The 19,528-nt window shown below is 36.4% G+C and overlaps 5 protein-coding genes across 5 annotated transcripts; 4 read left to right on the top strand and 1 right to left on the bottom strand.

Annotated features, from left to right (window-relative positions):
- Window positions 1–5,128: 5,128 nt before the first annotated feature.
- LOC104701610 (heme oxygenase 3, chloroplastic) lies at window positions 5,129–6,936 on the top strand. The gene is made up of 5 exons (XM_010417326.3): window positions 5,129–5,286; window positions 5,516–5,961; window positions 6,115–6,338; window positions 6,419–6,526; window positions 6,623–6,936. Exons 2-5 carry the CDS (start codon window positions 5,520–5,522, stop codon window positions 6,713–6,715), a joined length of 867 nt encoding a protein of 288 aa, XP_010415628.1. The 5' UTR covers window positions 5,129–5,286; window positions 5,516–5,519; the 3' UTR covers window positions 6,716–6,936.
- On the bottom strand, window positions 6,926–10,042 carry LOC104701612 (wall-associated receptor kinase-like 9). The gene is made up of 3 exons (XM_010417328.3): window positions 8,730–10,042; window positions 8,497–8,619; window positions 6,926–8,321 (listed from the first exon to the last, which is right to left on the bottom strand). Exons 1-3 carry the CDS (start codon window positions 9,751–9,753, stop codon window positions 7,069–7,071), a joined length of 2,400 nt encoding a protein of 799 aa, XP_010415630.2. The 5' UTR covers window positions 9,754–10,042; the 3' UTR covers window positions 6,926–7,068.
- On the top strand, window positions 10,018–13,058 carry LOC104701613 (delta-aminolevulinic acid dehydratase 1, chloroplastic). The gene is made up of 13 exons (XM_010417329.3): window positions 10,018–10,362; window positions 10,607–10,916; window positions 11,110–11,221; window positions 11,317–11,390; window positions 11,485–11,553; window positions 11,636–11,719; window positions 11,812–11,881; window positions 11,952–12,007; window positions 12,093–12,214; window positions 12,301–12,372; window positions 12,460–12,541; window positions 12,613–12,690; window positions 12,782–13,058. The coding sequence occupies exons 2-13, from the start codon at window positions 10,611–10,613 to the stop codon at window positions 12,947–12,949; spliced, it is 1,293 nt and encodes a 430-aa protein (XP_010415631.1). The 5' UTR covers window positions 10,018–10,362; window positions 10,607–10,610; the 3' UTR covers window positions 12,950–13,058.
- A 591-nt stretch (window positions 13,059–13,649) lies between these two features.
- Window positions 13,650–15,137, top strand: LOC104701614 (large ribosomal subunit protein uL16x-like). The gene is made up of 4 exons (XM_010417331.3): window positions 13,650–13,793; window positions 14,084–14,585; window positions 14,667–14,748; window positions 14,835–15,137. The coding sequence occupies exons 1-4, from the start codon at window positions 13,784–13,786 to the stop codon at window positions 14,904–14,906; spliced, it is 666 nt and encodes a 221-aa protein (XP_010415633.1). The 5' UTR covers window positions 13,650–13,783; the 3' UTR covers window positions 14,907–15,137.
- Window positions 15,138–15,313: 176 nt separating this feature from the next.
- Window positions 15,314–16,944, top strand: LOC104701615 (uncharacterized). The gene is made up of 4 exons (XM_010417332.3): window positions 15,314–15,644; window positions 16,037–16,125; window positions 16,232–16,329; window positions 16,453–16,944. The coding sequence occupies exons 1-4, from the start codon at window positions 15,635–15,637 to the stop codon at window positions 16,550–16,552; spliced, it is 297 nt and encodes a 98-aa protein (XP_010415634.1). The 5' UTR covers window positions 15,314–15,634; the 3' UTR covers window positions 16,553–16,944.
- Window positions 16,945–19,528: the final 2,584 nt, after the last annotated feature.

Genomic DNA, 19,528 nt, shown 5'->3' on the forward strand with positions numbered 1-19,528 from the left:
AGTCATTTTGTCGGAATTTTTTTATTTTTTTATTCGAATTTTGAGTTCAATTTTTTTAATTATTTTTTATAATATATTGTGAAAAAGCTAACTTTATAAATTTATTACGCGTGTGGATCTGAGCAGGCACAAAATTATTGCTTGGGTTTCCCCAACAACACTTTTTGTAATATCGAGGCATGGCACGAAAGACCAAACGAAGCCGTACCAAATACATAACTCAGCCATAACTCAGCCGTATGAAGTTTATAACTCAGCCGTAAAAGTACATAACTCAACCATTACATATATGTTTATTTAATAATTAAATATAATTCAGTCGTCTGAAGTACAGCCGTAACATTGTAAAGATACTAAACAAAGGACTTTCTTATGCAATTACAATTCCTACAAAAAAGAAATCCAAATGTTTTCAATATCCAAGTACAATTCCTACCAAAAAAATCCAAATGTTTTTACATATCCAAGTACAAGTCCTACCAAAAGAAATACAAATGTTTTCTACGAAAACTGATTCATAAAATCAGGTGCCTCATCGTAGATATCTGCTGCCATTTTAACACGTAGAGCCTGGATATTTTGATCACAAATTCCATCGAAAGACACACCAAGCGCTAGACATTCTACAAACTTTAAAGCGTACACGCCACAGTCACCAACCTGTACGTTATGCGGGACCTTGGAGACAGTCCTCCTCCTGAAGGTAAACTGTTTGTACTTAGGTGTATGATATTCGTGAGGAACGTTCTCGTTCATCATTGCTGGAATCATCCGCGTAAACGCCCTACAAGCATTCAATATTTTTTCCTCACTTTCTTTGGTTACTTGTCCGACGATGCTATCATAGCAATCAATATGCCTTCTGATGAGATCCACGTGCAGCGCCACAAAGTGATCGCCTCCAGTTTTGTGTAGTAATATACAGGTGATCCACATCTTCAATCCACCTCAAATTAGTCTTTTCATCTGAAGGTACTAAACCTTTCACTAAATCTTCATAACTATTGCCAGTTAATTTAAACATCTTGGGTTTAATCACGAACGGAGGATAGTTATACACCATCATACTACTGAACCACAGGTCTATAAACGCAATGCGTTTGTTGTGATATGGGAAGGGATCTCGGTTTACCTTTTCCTAAGGAGTCTCATAAACGCGGAAAGGTGCTGTAAAAAAGGTTACAGAGTAAAGAACAACAACTCAGCCACTATGTTTTAAATAACTCAGACATCGACAACAATAACTAAGACATTAAAGTAAACTTACTTCATCAGTAAGCCACCCATATGTACCATAATCTTCTGGCCTCACTGGCCAGTCCTTTCGTTCGGTGATTAGCTTCCTATAGAATTCAATTTTGGTTCCGCCTTTTGATAACGGAATATTCCTAACAAACAAATAAACACGTTAATATAATGTTAACAAGCTGTGATTAACTTGTTAAGAAAAAGGGTATAAAGGGTCATACTCGGCGGTCTTTAGGAACTCCAAAAGTTTCTGCAACTTGACCGGATCAACAGGTGCTAGAGGATCATATATTCCAGGTCCAGGTACAAAGTTCTTTCTCATGCACGTCAGTCCGTTGTCTCCAATATATGGAAAAATCATCGCTTGTGTAGCTTATTGTGTATTCAATGCACTTCCATCCGGGACAGCTTAACACTCTCCAGCCTAAAAGCTTTAATTCTATCAAGTCTAATCTTTTCCTCCTCATCATCCTTAGATTCAGGTTCAAGTTTGTTGGCTTCAGCAATATACTCGGCTGTCATATCACATACATCAGCTTCTGCATCAGCTTTTGCATCAGCTTCTGCATCAGTTTCTCCCTTATTCAAACCTACATATGGTACAATAGCCAACGACCTAACATCAGTAGGCTTAGTAGTCTTTCTACCTCTACCTCTTTTCTTTTCCTTAATGTCTCCAGCCGCAGCTACTTCTTCGGCCTTCTTTGCCGCAGCTTCTTCTTTGGCCTTCTTTGCAGCCGCCTCTAACTCTTTGGCATTTCTCCTCGTGAAAGGCCATGTTATCGTATCAGCTGGTTTCTTAGCAGCTGGAGACTTCTTAGCAGCTGCAGACTTCTTAGCATCTGGAGACTTCTGAATGAAATCAATAAGTTTATCAAAATCATCCATCAGATTCTTACTGATCCCATCCAAACCACTGCCATCAACAGATTTCTTTTCCTGTATAACATAGCGAAGACAATTAACGATAATGATAACTCAACCTAAACATTCTGGAAAATCAGCCATAAAATTATCATAAATCAGACATTACCGGAGGACTGTTGTCAGAGTAGTTTTGTTGCATTTTTCCTGGAACTGCTGGTGGACCTTTTGGTGTCAACAGTTTTTTCCGAAGGTCTTCTGGTAACATGTGCTTTATTTTGAAATCTTTATACGCTACACAGATGTCGTGTCTATCGCAGGTCCCGTGTTTTGGCCAGTTTGTCCAACACCCATGGAAAGCATGTGATCTTTCATCTGTTTGAAATCACGATCAAAAGATCTAAACCTGGTTTCCATCCTTTCATTCATCTTCTTTTCCAACATGGTTTCCAAACTATCTCCAATCTTCTTCTCCAAATCAGAAGGCATATTGGCAATGTTTGTATCAAGGGTGTCAAACCTTGAGTTTAACCTAGACACCAAGTTAAAAAGAGTTCTAACCGACACATCTTCCCCCTCATCTTCCTCCTCAATAGCCAACTGAAACAAATACACAAACTGTCGTAAACAAGCTAATGATAGGTTACATAAAATATAAACTCACTATACACCATATAACTTACCTTTTTTCCTTTCTTCTTCCTCTCCTGTGCAGCTCCTGCTCCTTCACCAAATTCACCACCATGAATGGTGGAAGTTTCATCCTTCTGGACTTTCCGCTTCTTTGTGGGATGAGATTCGGGCTCAACAACTGCTTTAGCTTTCTTTTTCTTCATCATCTTATCACTCCCCCCCTTAGCATCCCAAAAACCTTTAACAAACGTATCCATATGTATGTTTTCGATCAAGCGATCAACAGCTGGGTCGTCTTCTTGATCTGGCCACGTATGAAATAGATCGCAGCCGTTTTCCTTCATAACCATTTTCCAGACACGCAGCTGTAACATAAGCGATTATGAAACCCATCAGTAAGTTTTAACTCAGCCATCACTAAACCATAACAGAAACATAAATCAGCCATCATAGAACATAAATCAGCCATAATAGAACCATAACTCAGTCATCACTAAACCATGACTAGGCAATCACCAAACCATAACTCAGCAATCACTAAACCATAACTCATCAATCACTAAACTAAATAATAACTCAACCACTGATAAACCATATCTTAGCCATCATTTAAAACAATAACTCAGCCAGTAACTATCAGTCTATCATAACACAATCAAAACATTACCTCACCAAGCGCTCTGATCTCTTCAGCAATAACCGTTTCCATCGTTGAACGTGTACGGTTTCCACCCCATCGAAGCAACGGTATGGCATCATCTTCAGCTGATGCATTTCCAAATCGATCTCCAAAGCATTTGATGGACTCATACGCCCAAGCCTGTAACACGGGTGTAAATCCACTAAGGGTGTACGATTTCCCCGTAGGATTCAACATCTTTATAGAATCAACAAGGGCATCAAATGCTGACCGACCCCACGGATAAGTCTTCATTGCTTCATCATCAAAAACTTTTTTGGCACTTTCATATGGAATTCTACAGTTATGATGCAAACCATAAAGTCCAATGTGTTGAAGAAGCAACAGCCCCAACCATTTACGATGATTAAGTATTTTCCATCATCGGCACACTTTTAATGCTTCCCTGAGTTCATTTAATGATGGACCTTCCCCACAAGGCACTTGCAAAAGTCTGAAGAACGCTTTGTGTTCCTCTTCAAGTTCAAACCGTTCTGTCGGCATTGGGTCTATGTTTAACCCCGTGACATGAGCAAATTCATTCAACCCAAACCTGATAGGTTGACCGCCGACGACAAACCAAAGCTCCTTCTTATGTACCCTTAATTGGTTACATAGTAGGAAATGTACAACCTTACCAGACCAGACGAATTGGCTATCAACTAGCTTAGAGATTATTCCAATAGGTAGATCCTTCGTTTTTTCCCACACATCCTGTCCTATTGCTTCCCTAATCGCAGGAAATTCTCCCATCCTGAAATTGGTATTAATTTCTCTTAACTCTAGATTAGAGTTTCATTCAGCGTATAGTCTTGGGGGGTAATCCCTTGCTTGTTCTTCAGAAATAATCACCATCGACATCTGATAAATAATATAATTCAGCAGTAAAGCATAAAATAAATCAGCCATAACAGAAAACAAACTCATACACAAAGTATAGCATAACTCAGCCACAAATACATAACTCAGATCCAAAGCACAAAATAACTCAGTCACCAATACAAAACTCAGCCGTAACTCAGCCGCAAAATAAAACAAATCAGCCATCGAATTGAATATATCTAACAAATCAGTCGTAAACCCTATAAGTAAATCAGCCATCGAATCGAATAGATCAAACAAATCAGCCGTCATTAACGACGGCGAGAATCAGTCATAAATCATCGATAAAAACCCACATTCAGCCGGAAAACTCGAAAGTAAACACTCGACACATACCAGAACGTTTAAACGAAGACGAACACGACGACGAAGATAGAGAGAGTAACGACGAAGAGAGAGAGTGCGAAGACGAAGAGAAAGAGAGAGCGAGCAAAGACGGCGAGAGATTGACGGCAAGAGAGTGGACATAGAGCGAGTATCGCCGACGACAAGAGACGACGAGAGAGAGTTTTTTTTTTAATTTCGCGGTTTGTAAACAGTGAAAACTATTCACTTTCCCTCTTTTTGATATAAACAAGAAAAACAATTGTTGATCTAAAAAAACTGCTTAGTGATGTGTTAAATCATATCTGATGTATATTTTAATTTGCTGATGTGTATTTTTTTTTTTTTTTTTTTACTCAAAATCAAAAAACTAAACTCAAGGGATAAATTATAATTACACCCAGTACACTAAACATTGAAGTAATTTTTTGGATTTAATAACATATAAGTAATAAACCAACTTTTGGATAACATTTGAGTAAATCTTTCAAAAAAAATATCAGACTGTTTTAGGATACCGAAACAAAAAAAAAAACGAAAAGGTACACAAACAGAAAAGGAAATATACCAATTTATGATATTGGTAATTGTTACAAACCTCTGAACCCTTTCATCTTCCATCGTTTCATTCAATCTTCAGAGTTCCGAGGTATCAGGTATGGTTCTGATCTTTGTTTATTTTCACCGATTTGATTTGAAAACTTAAATTTAGGTGTTTGAATCCGATCCGTCAATTGTCAAAATGACATAAACCGTGTTCTTTATTTTTTTTCTCGTTAGCCTTGTTGCTTACACTTCCTTCATGTTTCTCCTAAAAACCCCAATTTCAGTTCTATATATCCTATAGCTCGAATAAATCCGTAACTCTGTGTGTGTATGTTGCAGAATCATGGCTACAACAAGACTTAACGCCTCTCTTTGCCACTTCCCATCAAGCACAAGACTTTATAGCGAGAGCTATCTCGGTCTGAGACCGACCGTGAGGATTAGTTATGCCCGAAACCTAACCGCTCCACGTGGCTATCTTGCTGTAAAAGCAAACGGAGATCTAGCTTCCGTGGTGTCTGCCGCGGCTGCTGTAAAGGAGATGGTAAGAAGAGAGAAGTATCCAGAAGAATCAATTGGTTTCGTGGGCGAGATGAGACACGTGGCGATGAGACTGCACACTAGAGATCAGGCGAAGGAAGGAGAAAAAGAATCTAAATCTCCAGAGGTAGGTCCTGTGGCGAAATGGGAGCCGACTGTGGAAGGATACTTACAGTTTCTTGTGGATAGTAAATTGGTTTACGACACTCTTGAAGGGATCATTGACGAATCCGATTTCCCAACTTGTGAGTTTCTTTCTCATTTCTTATGAATTTTGAGTAGTATCATGTTGTTTCATTTAAAGAGTTTGACGTGGTTTGGAAAAGATAGGTCTTGTCTTTATAATGTTTTTCATGTGTAACATTTTGTCCAAAATCTCTGTTTTTGTTTACGAGTAGATGTTGTGTTCAAGAACACGGGACTGGAAAGAGCTGAGAAACTTGGGAAGGATTTGGAGTGGTTCAAGGAACAAGGTTATGAGATTCCAGAGGCAATGGCTCCTGGTAGAACATATTCTGAGTATTTAAAAGTTTTAGCAGAGAGGGATCCTGAAGCATTCATATGTCACTTTTACAACATTTACTTTGCTCATAGTGCCGGTGGCCAAATGATTGGTACAAAGGTAAAGAAGAAGAAAAACTTTCTGCACTTCACTTGGAAGTTGTAACTAGTTTTTGAAACTTTACAAGTTGTAATTTGCAGGTATCGAAGAAGATACTCGATGGTAAAGAACTTGAGTTCTATAAATGGGAAGGCCAACTATCTCAGTTGTTGCAAGATGTGAGGCAAAAACTGAACAGCGTTGCAGAGGTATTGAACATATATATATATATAACACTATCTTGAGCAAGAAATATTTAAAAGTTAGGTGCATTCTAATGGCTAATGTGATATTTGAATGTGCAGTGGTGGACAAGAGACGAGAAGAGGCATTGTTTGGAAGAGACTGAGAAATCGTTCAAGTTCTCTGGTGAGATTCTTCGTCTCATATTGTCCTGATTTGTTTCACAAACTCTTCAAATATTCAATAAAGCATTTTGCTAGTTTGTGGAGTTTATAAAATCAAGAGGACAAAAGTTTGGTTTTGGTGGAACTGACTCACTCAGTACAATTCGGAATTTTTTTTAATGTACTTTGTCCCTATGAAATACACTAGAGAACAAACAATGTAACTAGCTATTGCAAAAAATTCTAAAATATAAAATTATGTATGTGAATTATTTTATTTTTGTTGGGAAATTGATACGAACACTCGTTATTACACACACAAATACACACATAGTTATTGCACACACTTAACATCTTCATAGAATATTTATTGTACACTCAAGCAAGTATTCAAAGTTGAAGTTTTACCGTGTTTGGAGAGGAAACAAGGGTTCAACATCTGACCACGACGAAGACGACCCAGTAACAACATTGTATTGAGAAGCTGGAGTGGTAACTACAACATTGTTCCTTGATTCTACACTTATGATATCTTCCACAACTCCTTTGTTTTCTTCTTCTTCCTCTTCCTCGTTCTCGCTAATATGCTCTTGCGGTTGCATATCTCCGGAAGACATACGAATATTATCAAGCTCCATTGACACTTCTCTCATGCTTGGCCGTTTCCTCCCTTTCAGATTGAGACACTTCCTCGCAACTTTTGCCGCTGCAGTCACTTGATTTAACTCGCAACCATCTCTTATTCGAGCATCGATGATGTCGAAGAGTTTGTTTTCTTTCATTGCACAAATAAAATAAGTTGCCAATGTCCTGTTTTCTTGTGACCGCAAAAAAGATATGGACTTTTCTCCGGTTATCAACTCGGCTAGCACAACCCCAAAACTGTAGACATCACTTTTGTCTGTGAATTGGCTAGATTGAAAGTACTCTGGATCCATATATCCCACAGTACCTGAAACTACCGTTGTCAAGTGGGTATGATCCACTGTTACCGATCTTGAAGTTCCAAAATCAGATACCTTGGCTCGATATTTCTCATCCAACATTATGTTTGTAGACTTGACGTCTCTGTGATAAACCGGAGATGATGCAGACGAGTGCAAGTATGAGAGAGCACTTGCGATATCTATAGCCATGCGGAGACGCACTTTCCAAGTAGCCATCGTGTTGTCATCAAACTCATCATGAAGATGTTCGAAAAGGTTACCATTAGGAACAAATTCGTAGACGAGAACTGGAACATGTGTCTCAAGGCAACATCCCAAGAGTTTCACGATGTTCCTATGGTTGATCTGTGAAAGAATGACAACCTCATTGATGAACTCTTCGAGCTTGTCTTCGTCCACGACTTTGGATTTTTTTACCGCTACAATTCTTCCATCGGCAAGCATTCCTTTGTACACGGTACCTTGACCACCCTGACCAAGTATTCTATTTGAACTGAAGTTTTCAGTAGCTTTCTCCAACTCCCTCGAACTGAACACTTTTGTTGTCTCGACGGTGCCTTGTGTCGAAGTCAGCTGTTGTTGCAACAATAGACCCCCATTACGCTTGAAGAACTTCTTCTTTTGGTATAACTTCCTTTGCTTTTTAATAAATTTGTATAGCAAGTATATTCCACCAACAAAGAGCAGTGAGCCAATACTAGCACCAAGCCCTGGAAACTCAATAAAGAAAGCAAAAACGTTTTTTTTAATAGTTTATTTACTTCTTGGGTAAAATATGGGAATATATATAAAGTTAATCATCATTGTTGACAAGAAAATGTTGGTCATCACCATATAAGAGCTTTAAATGAACAAATTTGGGATACAAAATTCCCACTGACTTACCTATAGCAAGTGGCCGATGATTTGTGTACACACAGTCATAGCTTCCCCGCAAATTTACACATTTGCTGTCGCTACAGTGACTCGGAGTTCCATCAGATTTTTTTAGTTGGCATTCATTAATATCTGGTTTTCAAAATATAAGGATTGTAATTAAATGATGATTTCATAAGGTTAATTTGATCATGATCATAGAAACTTTCAATAAAACATGAACTATAACCACAATTACTAACCTTTGCATCCGTCCAAACTGTATGGGTTGCCTTCGAAACCCCTATTGCATGAGCATCTTGCATAGCTTAGATAAGCATTGTAGTCGCATACACAACTTATTTCGTGAAACCTCATATAATTAGTACTTTCACGGTCGAGTTTTATGTACTCTTTTACCTCATAGCATCCCAGAGACTTTAAAAACGAATGATTCGCAGTATGGATAAACCATCCAAGCTCAACTGTACTGTATCCTCTAGCATGAAGCATTTGCGGATCAGATTGACTAGACAAATAATGTGCCTTGTTTGTCAAGAAGGCAATTTTGCACCCTCCCGTTGCCGTGGTGTTTTCAATGGTGACACCAACAGTTTGTTGAATCATATCAGGCATGTTTGCCTTGCAGCATTTAATACCGTTGCAACTTTTTTCATCCATAATTCTGCTTTCATTACAATACCTGTCATCGTAGCCATACTTGGTATTACATGTGACTGCTGCAAGATAATCTTTAGTATCCTTATCCGTATGGTAAGTTTTGCCGCAGCTAGATTTGCATCCCACTATGCTTGGCTCGACATTTGTCAACGATGCCTTGTTGTCGCAACCAACCGCTATCAGTGAATTTCTCTTGCTAACGTAAAAAGGGGTATCCGTCAAATTCAAAAGTGATCCAGTTAGCACTTCTTCGTTCCTTGAGCATCCCTTTAAAGTTATTGGGTTTTTTACGTGAATTGACCCATACGGAAAGGGATCGTAAACTGACCCATACGCGAACTGAGTCGGAAGAGAGATACCCACAACTTCCTTGTTGATTACGGAAAGAAAAGGGACGAGCTTTCCTGAAGTAGAGGAGGCATTACATGTAATTTCGTACCACTTCTCCAGATAACAACCCTTTCCGATTCCAAAAGGGTACGGAATCTCGATTCCTCCACAGTCGGATTGACATGAAGAAACTGTCAGATTAGCCGAATCTAGAATAACAAAAAGTAGCAAAAAGAAGAGAATCGAAAGAGAAAAACTACTAAAAGAAGAACTCATGTTTATGTTCTGCTCAAGAAAAATTTGTTCTTTCTTGAATATTTTATTTTGTAGGAGAGGTGTATCGATTAATAAGATTCCGATTGACCAAAAAAAAAAAAATTAATAAGATTCCGTTTACTTGGGCAAGTCTAAGTCTCAGGTCTTCGTCTTTCTCAATCAAGACTAGAAAAACTGTAAAAGTAGTAAGAGAGAGAGTATCTCACAACCACATATTTGCTTCTCTCTGCTCATTTACTCATTTTTTTTCCCAATTGACTCCCTAAATCAATAATGACACACTCCATCCTTTTGAATTTTCTTCCTCCACTATTTTAAGAGAGAGAGGAAAAAAAAGAGTATTGATTTTACATTGCCCGGTTTCATCAAATTAACATAGGCCCATTAAGCTCTATCAAGCCCAGTTCTAAAACCACCAAACACTTTCCCAATCCTCGAACTCGTATACTCACTCGCAGCTAAAGTGCGTGAACACCAGTCTCTATCTTCTTTGTCAATTGTCAAAATCGGCGATCATCCAAATTCCAAAGCTATCATCTTCCTCCTAAAACCCCATTTTTTTTCCTCTCAGCTTCCTTAATCCCCAACAACAACTTCTTCACATTCAAGGTTTGTACTAACAACTACTTGACTCTGTGTTTTCATTTCGAACGAAACAGCTTTAATCTTCTTCATTTTTCACATAAATCTTGCTTTGTTTAGTCAATATATGATCTTAAAGTCTGTAACTTTCAATTCAATCCTTCATTCTGAGTCACGGGTAGATCTTACAAACCTTAATTCCACAACTCAATATCACAATTCGTTGATAATATTCTCAATGCGTTCCTCTGTTTGTGTGTGTGTGTTGCAGATTCATGGCTACTACACCGATCTTTAACGCCTCGTGTAGCTTCCCTTCAACCAGAGGAATCGATTGTAAGAGCTTTATTGGTCTGAGATCAACTGTGAGTAAAGTGAGTGTTGCTTCTTCTCGAATTGCTACTAGTCAACGTCGTAACCTTGTCATAAGAGCTAGTGAATCGGGGAATGGACACGCTAAGAAGCTTGGAATGAGTGATGCTGAGTGTGAAGCCGCTGTAGCTTCTGGAAATGTTCCAGAGGCTCCTCCGGTTCCTCCTAAACCGGCTGCTCCGGCTGGTACACCTATAGTTCAGCCTCTTGTGAGTATCCTAATCACTTTACTTCATTATGAGTTTGCTCTAATTGCATTGTACAAGATGATCTTGCGGTTAGTTAAGAACATAATCTGAATCAATGTATCGGTTCTTTGATTGATTTAGCTGCAAGGTTGAAACTTTTTTAAGAGGCTTACTGTTTTTTTATCTCTTCTAATGTTTACTTATTTGCTTGCAGAATCTAAATCGACGTCCACGTCGTAACCGTGCATCCCCTGTTACGAGAGCTGCCTTTCAGGAAACTGACATCTCCCCTGCAAATTTTGTATACCCACTTTTCATCCATGAAGGTTTGTTAGTTTCTTTTGTATTCTGACTTTAAACATCTCTCATTGGGGTCTCTATTGTATTTAAGAAAATTTATGTGGTTTTTGGAGTGTGGTAGGTGAGGAAGACACGCCTATTGGAGCTATGCCTGGTTGCTATAGACTTGGCTGGAGGCATGGTCTTGTAGAAGAGGTTTTGACCCTGTGTATTTGATTTGATTCCTTTATATGTTGCCGCCATGTTACAAGAAAGTGATTTTTTTTGGTGTGATTTCTTTTACAAACAGGTTGCAAAGGCTCGAGCTGTTGGTGTGAACAGTATAGTCTTGTTCCCTAAAGTTCCTGAGGCTTTGAAGGTCTTTCACGCTTCTCTTCTCTATGTGTATATATGTTCTTGAGTTGTATCTTTAACGCTTTGTTTTGGCTTCCGTTTTGTAGAATCCAACAGGGGATGAGGCATACAATGACAATGGTTTGGTGCCTCGAACAATTCGTCTTCTCAAAGACAAATATCCTGATCTTGTAAGATCTTGTAATCTCAGTTTGTTAAATATACCAGGAGATGAAACATTGGGTCATTTGCAATTGTGACACGTGTTCTCCTCTGTTGCTAGGTTATCTACACTGATGTGGCGTTGGATCCCTACTCGTCCGATGGTCACGATGGGATCGTTAGAGAGGATGGTAAGTATTTCTACCCAACTTCCATCTGGTACATTTTAGTTGGAACTCTGATACATTTTTATCTATGTAGGTATCATCATGAATGATGAGACGGTGCACCAGTTGTGTAAGCAAGCTGTTTCCCAGGTAAATCTTTTCGATATCAGAGAGTCACAATGTCTGTTTTTTTTTTCTTATTAATGAGATATGATCTCTCCTTCTCTCTTTCCAGGCTCGAGCTGGTGCGGACGTTGTGAGTCCCAGCGACATGATGGATGGGCGAGTAGGTGCCATCCGCGCAGCTCTTGATGCTGAGGGATTCCAGAACGTGTCCATCATGTCATACACAGCAAAGTAATAATCATACATTTCTTTTTCCCCTTAATAGCTTTTCTAGAAACTGTTTGTTCTGTCTAATTGTATAAATCTTCTGCCAACAGGTATGCAAGTTCATTTTACGGTCCTTTCCGTGAAGCCCTGGACTCGAACCCACGCTTTGGAGACAAGAAGACGTAAAACCCATCAACCCTTATTGATACTGAATTTGCATTTGTTTTGCTAACCCTAGCAGTTACAAACTGACGTTGTGAACTATATAGGTATCAAATGAACCCAGCGAATTACAGAGAGGCCTTGATTGAGGCGCGAGAAGACGAGGCTGAAGGAGCAGACATTCTCCTGGTAAGTCCTTTATCATCCTTTAGCAAGACAGTTATAGAGGTTGGTAATGAATTGGAGTGTTTTTGTTACAGGTGAAGCCAGGTCTTCCATATTTGGACATCATACGACTTCTGAGGGACAAATCTCCATTACCTATTGCTGCGTACCAAGTAATTTCTTGATCACACTCTGCTTATTGAATAACAACATTCCCAGTCTTTAAGTTTTTTTGTTGATTCAAACTCTCCAATGAATTTTCAGGTTTCTGGAGAGTACTCAATGATCAAAGCAGGGGGAGTCCTGAAGATGATCGATGAGGAGAAAGTGATGATGGAATCACTGATGTGCTTACGCCGAGCTGGAGCGGACATCATCCTAACGTATTTTGCTCTTCAAGCTGCTACTTGTTTATGCGGCGAGAAGCGGTAGAGATAGCGATAGTATGTGTTTTAAACCATTGGAGTACATGTGTTTTAAACCATTTGCGACAATTCTGATTTTTGCCTTCAGTCTGATCCAAGTTATTTATGACCGTGCATATGTGATCGTGTCTTGTCTAATGTGTCTTAATTTGTTGTTGTTGCTGTCCTACATGTCTTTTTGTCTCGTGTGTTTGCGTATTAGGCCCTCTGAGCGAAAGCGCGGAATGCTGTGGCATCTGATTTTGTCAATAATTAAATAAAAACGTTAGTCATGTTTAGTTATAAAATGAAAATATGTAAAGGTTAGAAATCATGTTGTAAAAAATAAAAGCTCAACACAAATATGAGTGTGTTAAATAGTGTTTTTCAGATGTGAAGCAACAACACTATTCATAATGTCATTCGTCTTCAAAATGAAGTATACCACTGATGAGGAGGAATTGAGGATTTTTAGATAGATAATACTTATAAAAATGTGAACCAAAGACTTTAACAATAAGATGACCGTATAAACTAGAACAAATTGGTAACATATATTCGTAAGCCCTCTTGCGTAGATGATTCATCATCTAAGATGAACACCCAAATTTGGCTACAAACTTTGTTAAAAAAACATTAGCCGAAAAAATAACGTGTTCACACTGGAAGCAACAAAGGTCAAAAAGTCAAAGATAAAGGCCTGGACCGAGCACCAAAAATATCCAATGGGCCTTTATTTAGCTAAGCAGTTACGTAAGCTAAATTTAGGGTTTGTTTTTGTCGCACCTATAAATTAAACATCACAGCGTCCTCATTTGTAATTTCTAGGGTTTTTGCATCAACACCGTACGGATCCAACGCAATGGGACGAAGTAAGTCTATCTCCTCTGCTTACCCACAATCTCATTTCGAATTCGTTGCAATCGATTCGTATTTGTTAGAATTCGGAAATGGTTTGAGATTTTGATTATGTCAATCTAGGGTTTAGTGTTATTGAATCGCTGAAATGTGTAGAAGAATCTTGTCTTCTGAGTCTCTGTTCATACGAAATCTATAAGCTTTGGATTAGTTTGATGTTTTGATTATGTCAATTTAGGTTTTTTTTTTGTTGTTGTGTGTGTGAACGTTACTGATGGAACAATCCGATGTGAAAATGGTATAGGACCGGCGAGATGTTACCGTCAGATTAAGGGAAAGCCATACCCGAAATCAAGGTACTGCCGTGGAGTACCAGATCCAAAAATCAGGATTTATGATGTTGGTATGAAGAGGAAAGGAGTTGATGAGTTCCCATTCTGTGTTCATTTGGTTTCATGGGAGAAAGAGAATGTGTCAAGTGAAGCTCTTGAGGCAGCTCGTATCGCTTGTAACAAGTACATGGTTAAGTCTGCTGGTAAAGATGCGTTCCATCTCAGGATCAGGGTTCATCCTTTCCATGTTTTGAGAATCAACAAGATGCTTTCGTGTGCTGGAGCTGATAGGCTTCAGACTGGAATGAGAGGTGCTTTTGGTAAAGCTCTTGGTACTTGTGCTAGAGTTGCTATTGGACAGGTTCTTTTGTCTGTGAGGTGTAAGGATAACCATGGAGCTCATGCTCAGGAAGCTCTTCGTAGAGCTAAGTTTAAGTTCCCTGGTCGTCAAAAGATCATTGTTAGCAGGAAATGGTAAGTCACTCAGTTTCGTTGTCTATTTTGATGATGCTCAATATGAGCATATTTACTAAATTGATGATCTTGTGTTTTCAGGGGATTCACTAAATTCAACCGTGCTGAGTACACTAAGCTGAGAGCTATTAAGAGGATTGTTCCTGATGGTGTCAATGCTAAGGTTAGTCTGATTTTCACACAATTTGAGCTTAATTTATATGCTTTGAGAGCTATGTTGATTCTGAATTGGATTTTGTGTTGTTGCAGTTTCTGTCAAACCATGGGCCATTGGCTAACCGTCAACCTGGAAGTGCATTCATATCAGCCACGAGCGAATAAGAATAAAGAAGATGATGATGATTTGTGGTTGTAGTAGAAGAAGCGTTAATCTAGTTTCTCCGGTACTCTGTTTCACTTTTGATGATGTAACAGTTGTAAGACATGGATCCTCCTCGTATGATTCCATTTTGCTTGAACAATTGTTTCAATCTCTGTTTCGTTTCTTTCTTTTGCTATATCTTCAAAGAGGCCTGTCTATCCTTATTTATTTACTGCCGATTTCTCAGTCTCTATTATTTTCTCGAATTGAGTTATTTAACCTGATTAAAAGTTATCTCGAATTGAGTTGTTAAAGTGCGAAAGATGCAGCAAAATTAGGAAATTCTATATGCAACATGTAAAATCTTTTGAGATGAAACTGAAAGTATATTTCTTTTGTTTTTAAATGTTGATTTCCCAAATTTCTTAATATCTAATTGAGATTCAATGTTAACAATTTGGTATAAGTTTAATGAAAAATAAATATGACCCGTCAAAACTGGATTTATGGACTTATCCCTTGAAACGGCGTCGGTTTGACAATCGCTTCTTTCTTCTCCTCCCAAGCGCCGACTTCAATCTCTTCTTCTTTGGTTTTGCTATCAGCTTATCTCTATCGATAGGGGTACTACTACGTTTCTTATCTTCGAATTCATGTTTACTAATAGATAAAATAGAAAACCCTTGGGAATTTGTTTTTGCCATTTTCTCCATTTCACATCTTTGTTGGGCTTCTAGAGTTTTGTCACATGAGTACAGGTGCGTACGTTTTCTTCTCTTCTCCTTACTACTTCGTTTTCTTTCTTTTTTTTTTGCTTAGATTCCTATTTCTCTGGAATTGAAGATTAGATTTGGGTTCTAGGTTGTTGTTAGGTATCAGCTGTCAGTACTAGATTTATGAGACTAATTGTCATCTTTGCGCATTTTATAGTATTTGTTGATCATCTGCGAATTAGTTTTATCTTTGTTGGAGACAAGAACACTGTGTTTTTGTTTGGTTGGTTTATTTATCAATCAAACCCCAAAACCTATATCAAAGGTTTTATTTTTGTTGGAGACAAGAACACTCTCTGTTTTCGTGATCAATGTTACTTCCTAAAAACTCGATCTGAATCGTTACCCTGGCGCCTGTTTTTGATTTGTGTGGGTAGGTGGAGCATTTGGAGGAAACAGAGGATTAAGACCAATACCACCAGAAAAGGGCATTTTCCCTTTGGATCACTTACACGAATGTGATGCTGTATATTCTTCTTCTTCATCATCTTCTTCGCCTTTGGTTGTATATGTTTTTGGTTATGTTTCAGTTACTTCACCTTTTTAGCATTTTCTTGGTTGTGTTTTTGCAGGAGAAGAAAGAGTATCTTGGCTGTCTCAAGTCTTCAGCTCACAAATCTGAACAATGTAGACATCTCTCTAAGAAATATCTCCAGTGTCGAATGGCTAAGTAAGTCACCACTCACCACCACCATAGTTCTCTCTCTCTCTAGAGTTCATGTTTTCACTTTGATGGGATTGTGTGTAGAGGACATAATAACTGGTTTATTATTATAATTATATATTATTGCAGGAACTTGATGGCAAAACAGGATATGGCTGAACTTGGATTCAGTGGTGTTAAAGAATTGGATTCCTCTGAAGATAAGAATAAAGAGAGTATCCAACATTGAACTTTTAGATTCAGTGGTGAGCCTCATTTTGTAGAATTTTGGAATTGAACATTGAGATAGCATTCATTCTAAAGCCCAACTCACTCTCAAAGTATATGCTTCACCGATATTGATACCTACTTCATATTGGGTGAATCAAAGCACTATACAAAACATCAAACAGAAGCAAAGTATGAGGGAGGAAGGTGGTGTGGTGTGTGTGACTCCTCCTTACTTTGAATGATGTGCCTTTTATGCTCTTATTCTTCTGTAGACTTTTTGGGCTTAGATAATTTTAAGTTTGTTGACATTATACAGTAGTCCATTTTGATTTCTCTCATTTACGGTGAAACTTAGGAATAATGTGTATTTTTTTTTGTTTACACTATAATATAATTTGTCCTCTTAGACCAGTTTGCTTGTTAGTAGCCCTGGGCATATTACCTTGAACCCAAAACCCGAATCCGAGGGGATTCGGATCGGGTTTGGGGAGTGTGTAAAATCCGATTGGGTGTAATACATTTAAGGTTCGGATACCCAAATGCCCACCGAACTAAATGTAAAAATATGCATCGAAAGGGATTTGAACCCATAACCTTGAACATTTAAGGGTGCATCTTTAACCATTTTGTCATCTTAGTTTCTCTGCTATAATGTAAAACGTTAAATATTTAAATATATACAAGTATTTTAAATTTTTTAAAAAATAAAAATTAGTTTTTTTTTGTTCATGGTTTATTTAAGTTCGGGTATACCTGAATTACCCGAATCCGACCCGATAATATAAAAAAACCCGAACGAATTTTATATGTCTAAACCCGAAAACTCGAACCCGATCGGATTTGGGAACCCGAATGCACAGGACTACTTGTTAGGTTTATTATTAATTACTAGATTTTAACTCGCATCGCGGGATTATGTATTTTTGTATATTTTATATAACTTACTAAAAAACATTATGTTGGATCAAATATATGTTTTAAACTTTTTTACAATAATATTGAGATATTTGTATTTTTATTTTCTTTATCTATTTAAAAATTATTATTTTCATTTGAAATTTAATTAATCAAAATTCTTTTATTTTGGAATTTAATCAATCAAAATTAGTTGTTGTGAAAGTAAACATCTGTTAACATGTATAATACTTTGTAGTTAGTATAAAATGATTTAAATTTTATTCACCAATTTGAAATTAGTTAGTTTTGTCTATGAGTATGATGGAGCGGATTAGTGTTGGTTTTTTAACTCTTTTCATATAAAATTAAGTTTTAAAATATTTTGTTTGTGTTTTTAGACCAACCCGCAAAAATATATAAGTGTATTAATATTAACCTAATTCCCATCACATACTTATGATTATTTTTAATCTAGGTTTGGATCCATAGATAAAAAAAATAGTTATTAAAAAAATAGTTAGTTTTGTATCTGAGTATGATGGAGCGGGTTAGTGTTGGTTTTTAACTCCTTTCATATAAAATTAAGTTTAAAAATATTTTGTTTGTGTCTTTAAACCAACCCGCAAAAATATATAAGTGTACTAATATTAACCTAATTCCCATCACATTCTTATGATTATTTTTAGTTTAGGTTTGGACCCGTGGATAAATAAATTTTTCCATAAATTATTGTTGATTTTTTAGTATTGTGCATATGTAAAATTGCTAATATCTGTATTTACACAGATTTAGGTTTATTATCACAAATTTAGTAATATTATTGATATTACTCATATGAATAAATTTGATGTATTCACTAATTAAATTGTGCAACAGGATATATATATTTGTATTTGACATCATAACTCTATAAATGATACATCTTTTTTAGTCAAAAAACATATATCATTTTGTGGAGGTTAAAACAATATATATATATATATATATAATAAAATAAAATAAAATTATACATTATTCGTTTATTTTTATATTTTTCTACCCAATTTGACATCAATTTCTCTATCCATTTTAACATAGAAAATATTAAACAATTTTATGTATAATGGAAAACATGTATAATGCCAAACCAATAATGGAAAATCGAAATTGAATAAGGTAAGATACTATAAAAAAAATTTCGTTAAAATATTTTAAAACTTGTAATTAAAAAGGAAAACAGAAATTGATGTTGTTCACATATTTAGGGAAATATATATTTCCATACTCGATTTTCCTAATTTTTTTTTTGTATTAAATATTTTAATTACAATAGCATTATTTATAAATAAGTATGAACTCCAAACCTTCTTATGAAAAATGTTGTGAAAATAATAATATAAATACTTTTTATTATTAAACTCCTTACAAAGAAATATCATTGGTTGCTTGTTAGGTTTATTATTAATTATACAGTTTGCTTGCTACATTTCAATTCAAGATTACCAGGTTAAGTACTAAAAAAAGAAAAGAGTTTGGCGCGTATTCATGTTGATTACTTCTTTGGTTAATCGAATAAAATAAACTTTTGAAAGCCAAAGTCAAATAGATCTTTTCTTCCTTTGATTAAGATCTCTAAATTATAATAGGTAAGTTTTCAAAATCGTCGCCTTCTGTCAAATAGATAAGCATGACATATTTTCTCAATAATAAGATAGTAAAAATATGAAACCACATATATACATACATACTGATAAATTGATAATCATATATTATAAGATCGTGTGACAAGTCATCCTCAATATATTAATAGAAAAATATTTTGCTGAAAATATTGATATGTCATTACCAGAGCGATTTGAAAATTTAATTACAATTAAGCATTTCAAGATAAACATATTTACAAAAAATAAATCTTTTAATTTACTAAATGTGCCATTAAAATATATAAGAAAATCTTTATTTCATTATTATTTACATAAATGTATCATTAGAATATATAATGTAATGTTTCATTAGAATATATAATGTTTTAAAAATGAAAGACTTCATCAACTATTAAAAAAAAATATATAGTTAATAATTTAATTATCATTTTTCTAACATATTTAATTATTTAAAG

Source organism: Camelina sativa, chromosome 7 (genome assembly GCF_030686135.1).
Source record: "Camelina sativa cultivar CO46 ecotype springtype chromosome 7, ASM3068613v1".
Lineage (NCBI taxonomy): Eukaryota > Viridiplantae > Streptophyta > Magnoliopsida > Brassicales > Brassicaceae > Camelina > Camelina sativa.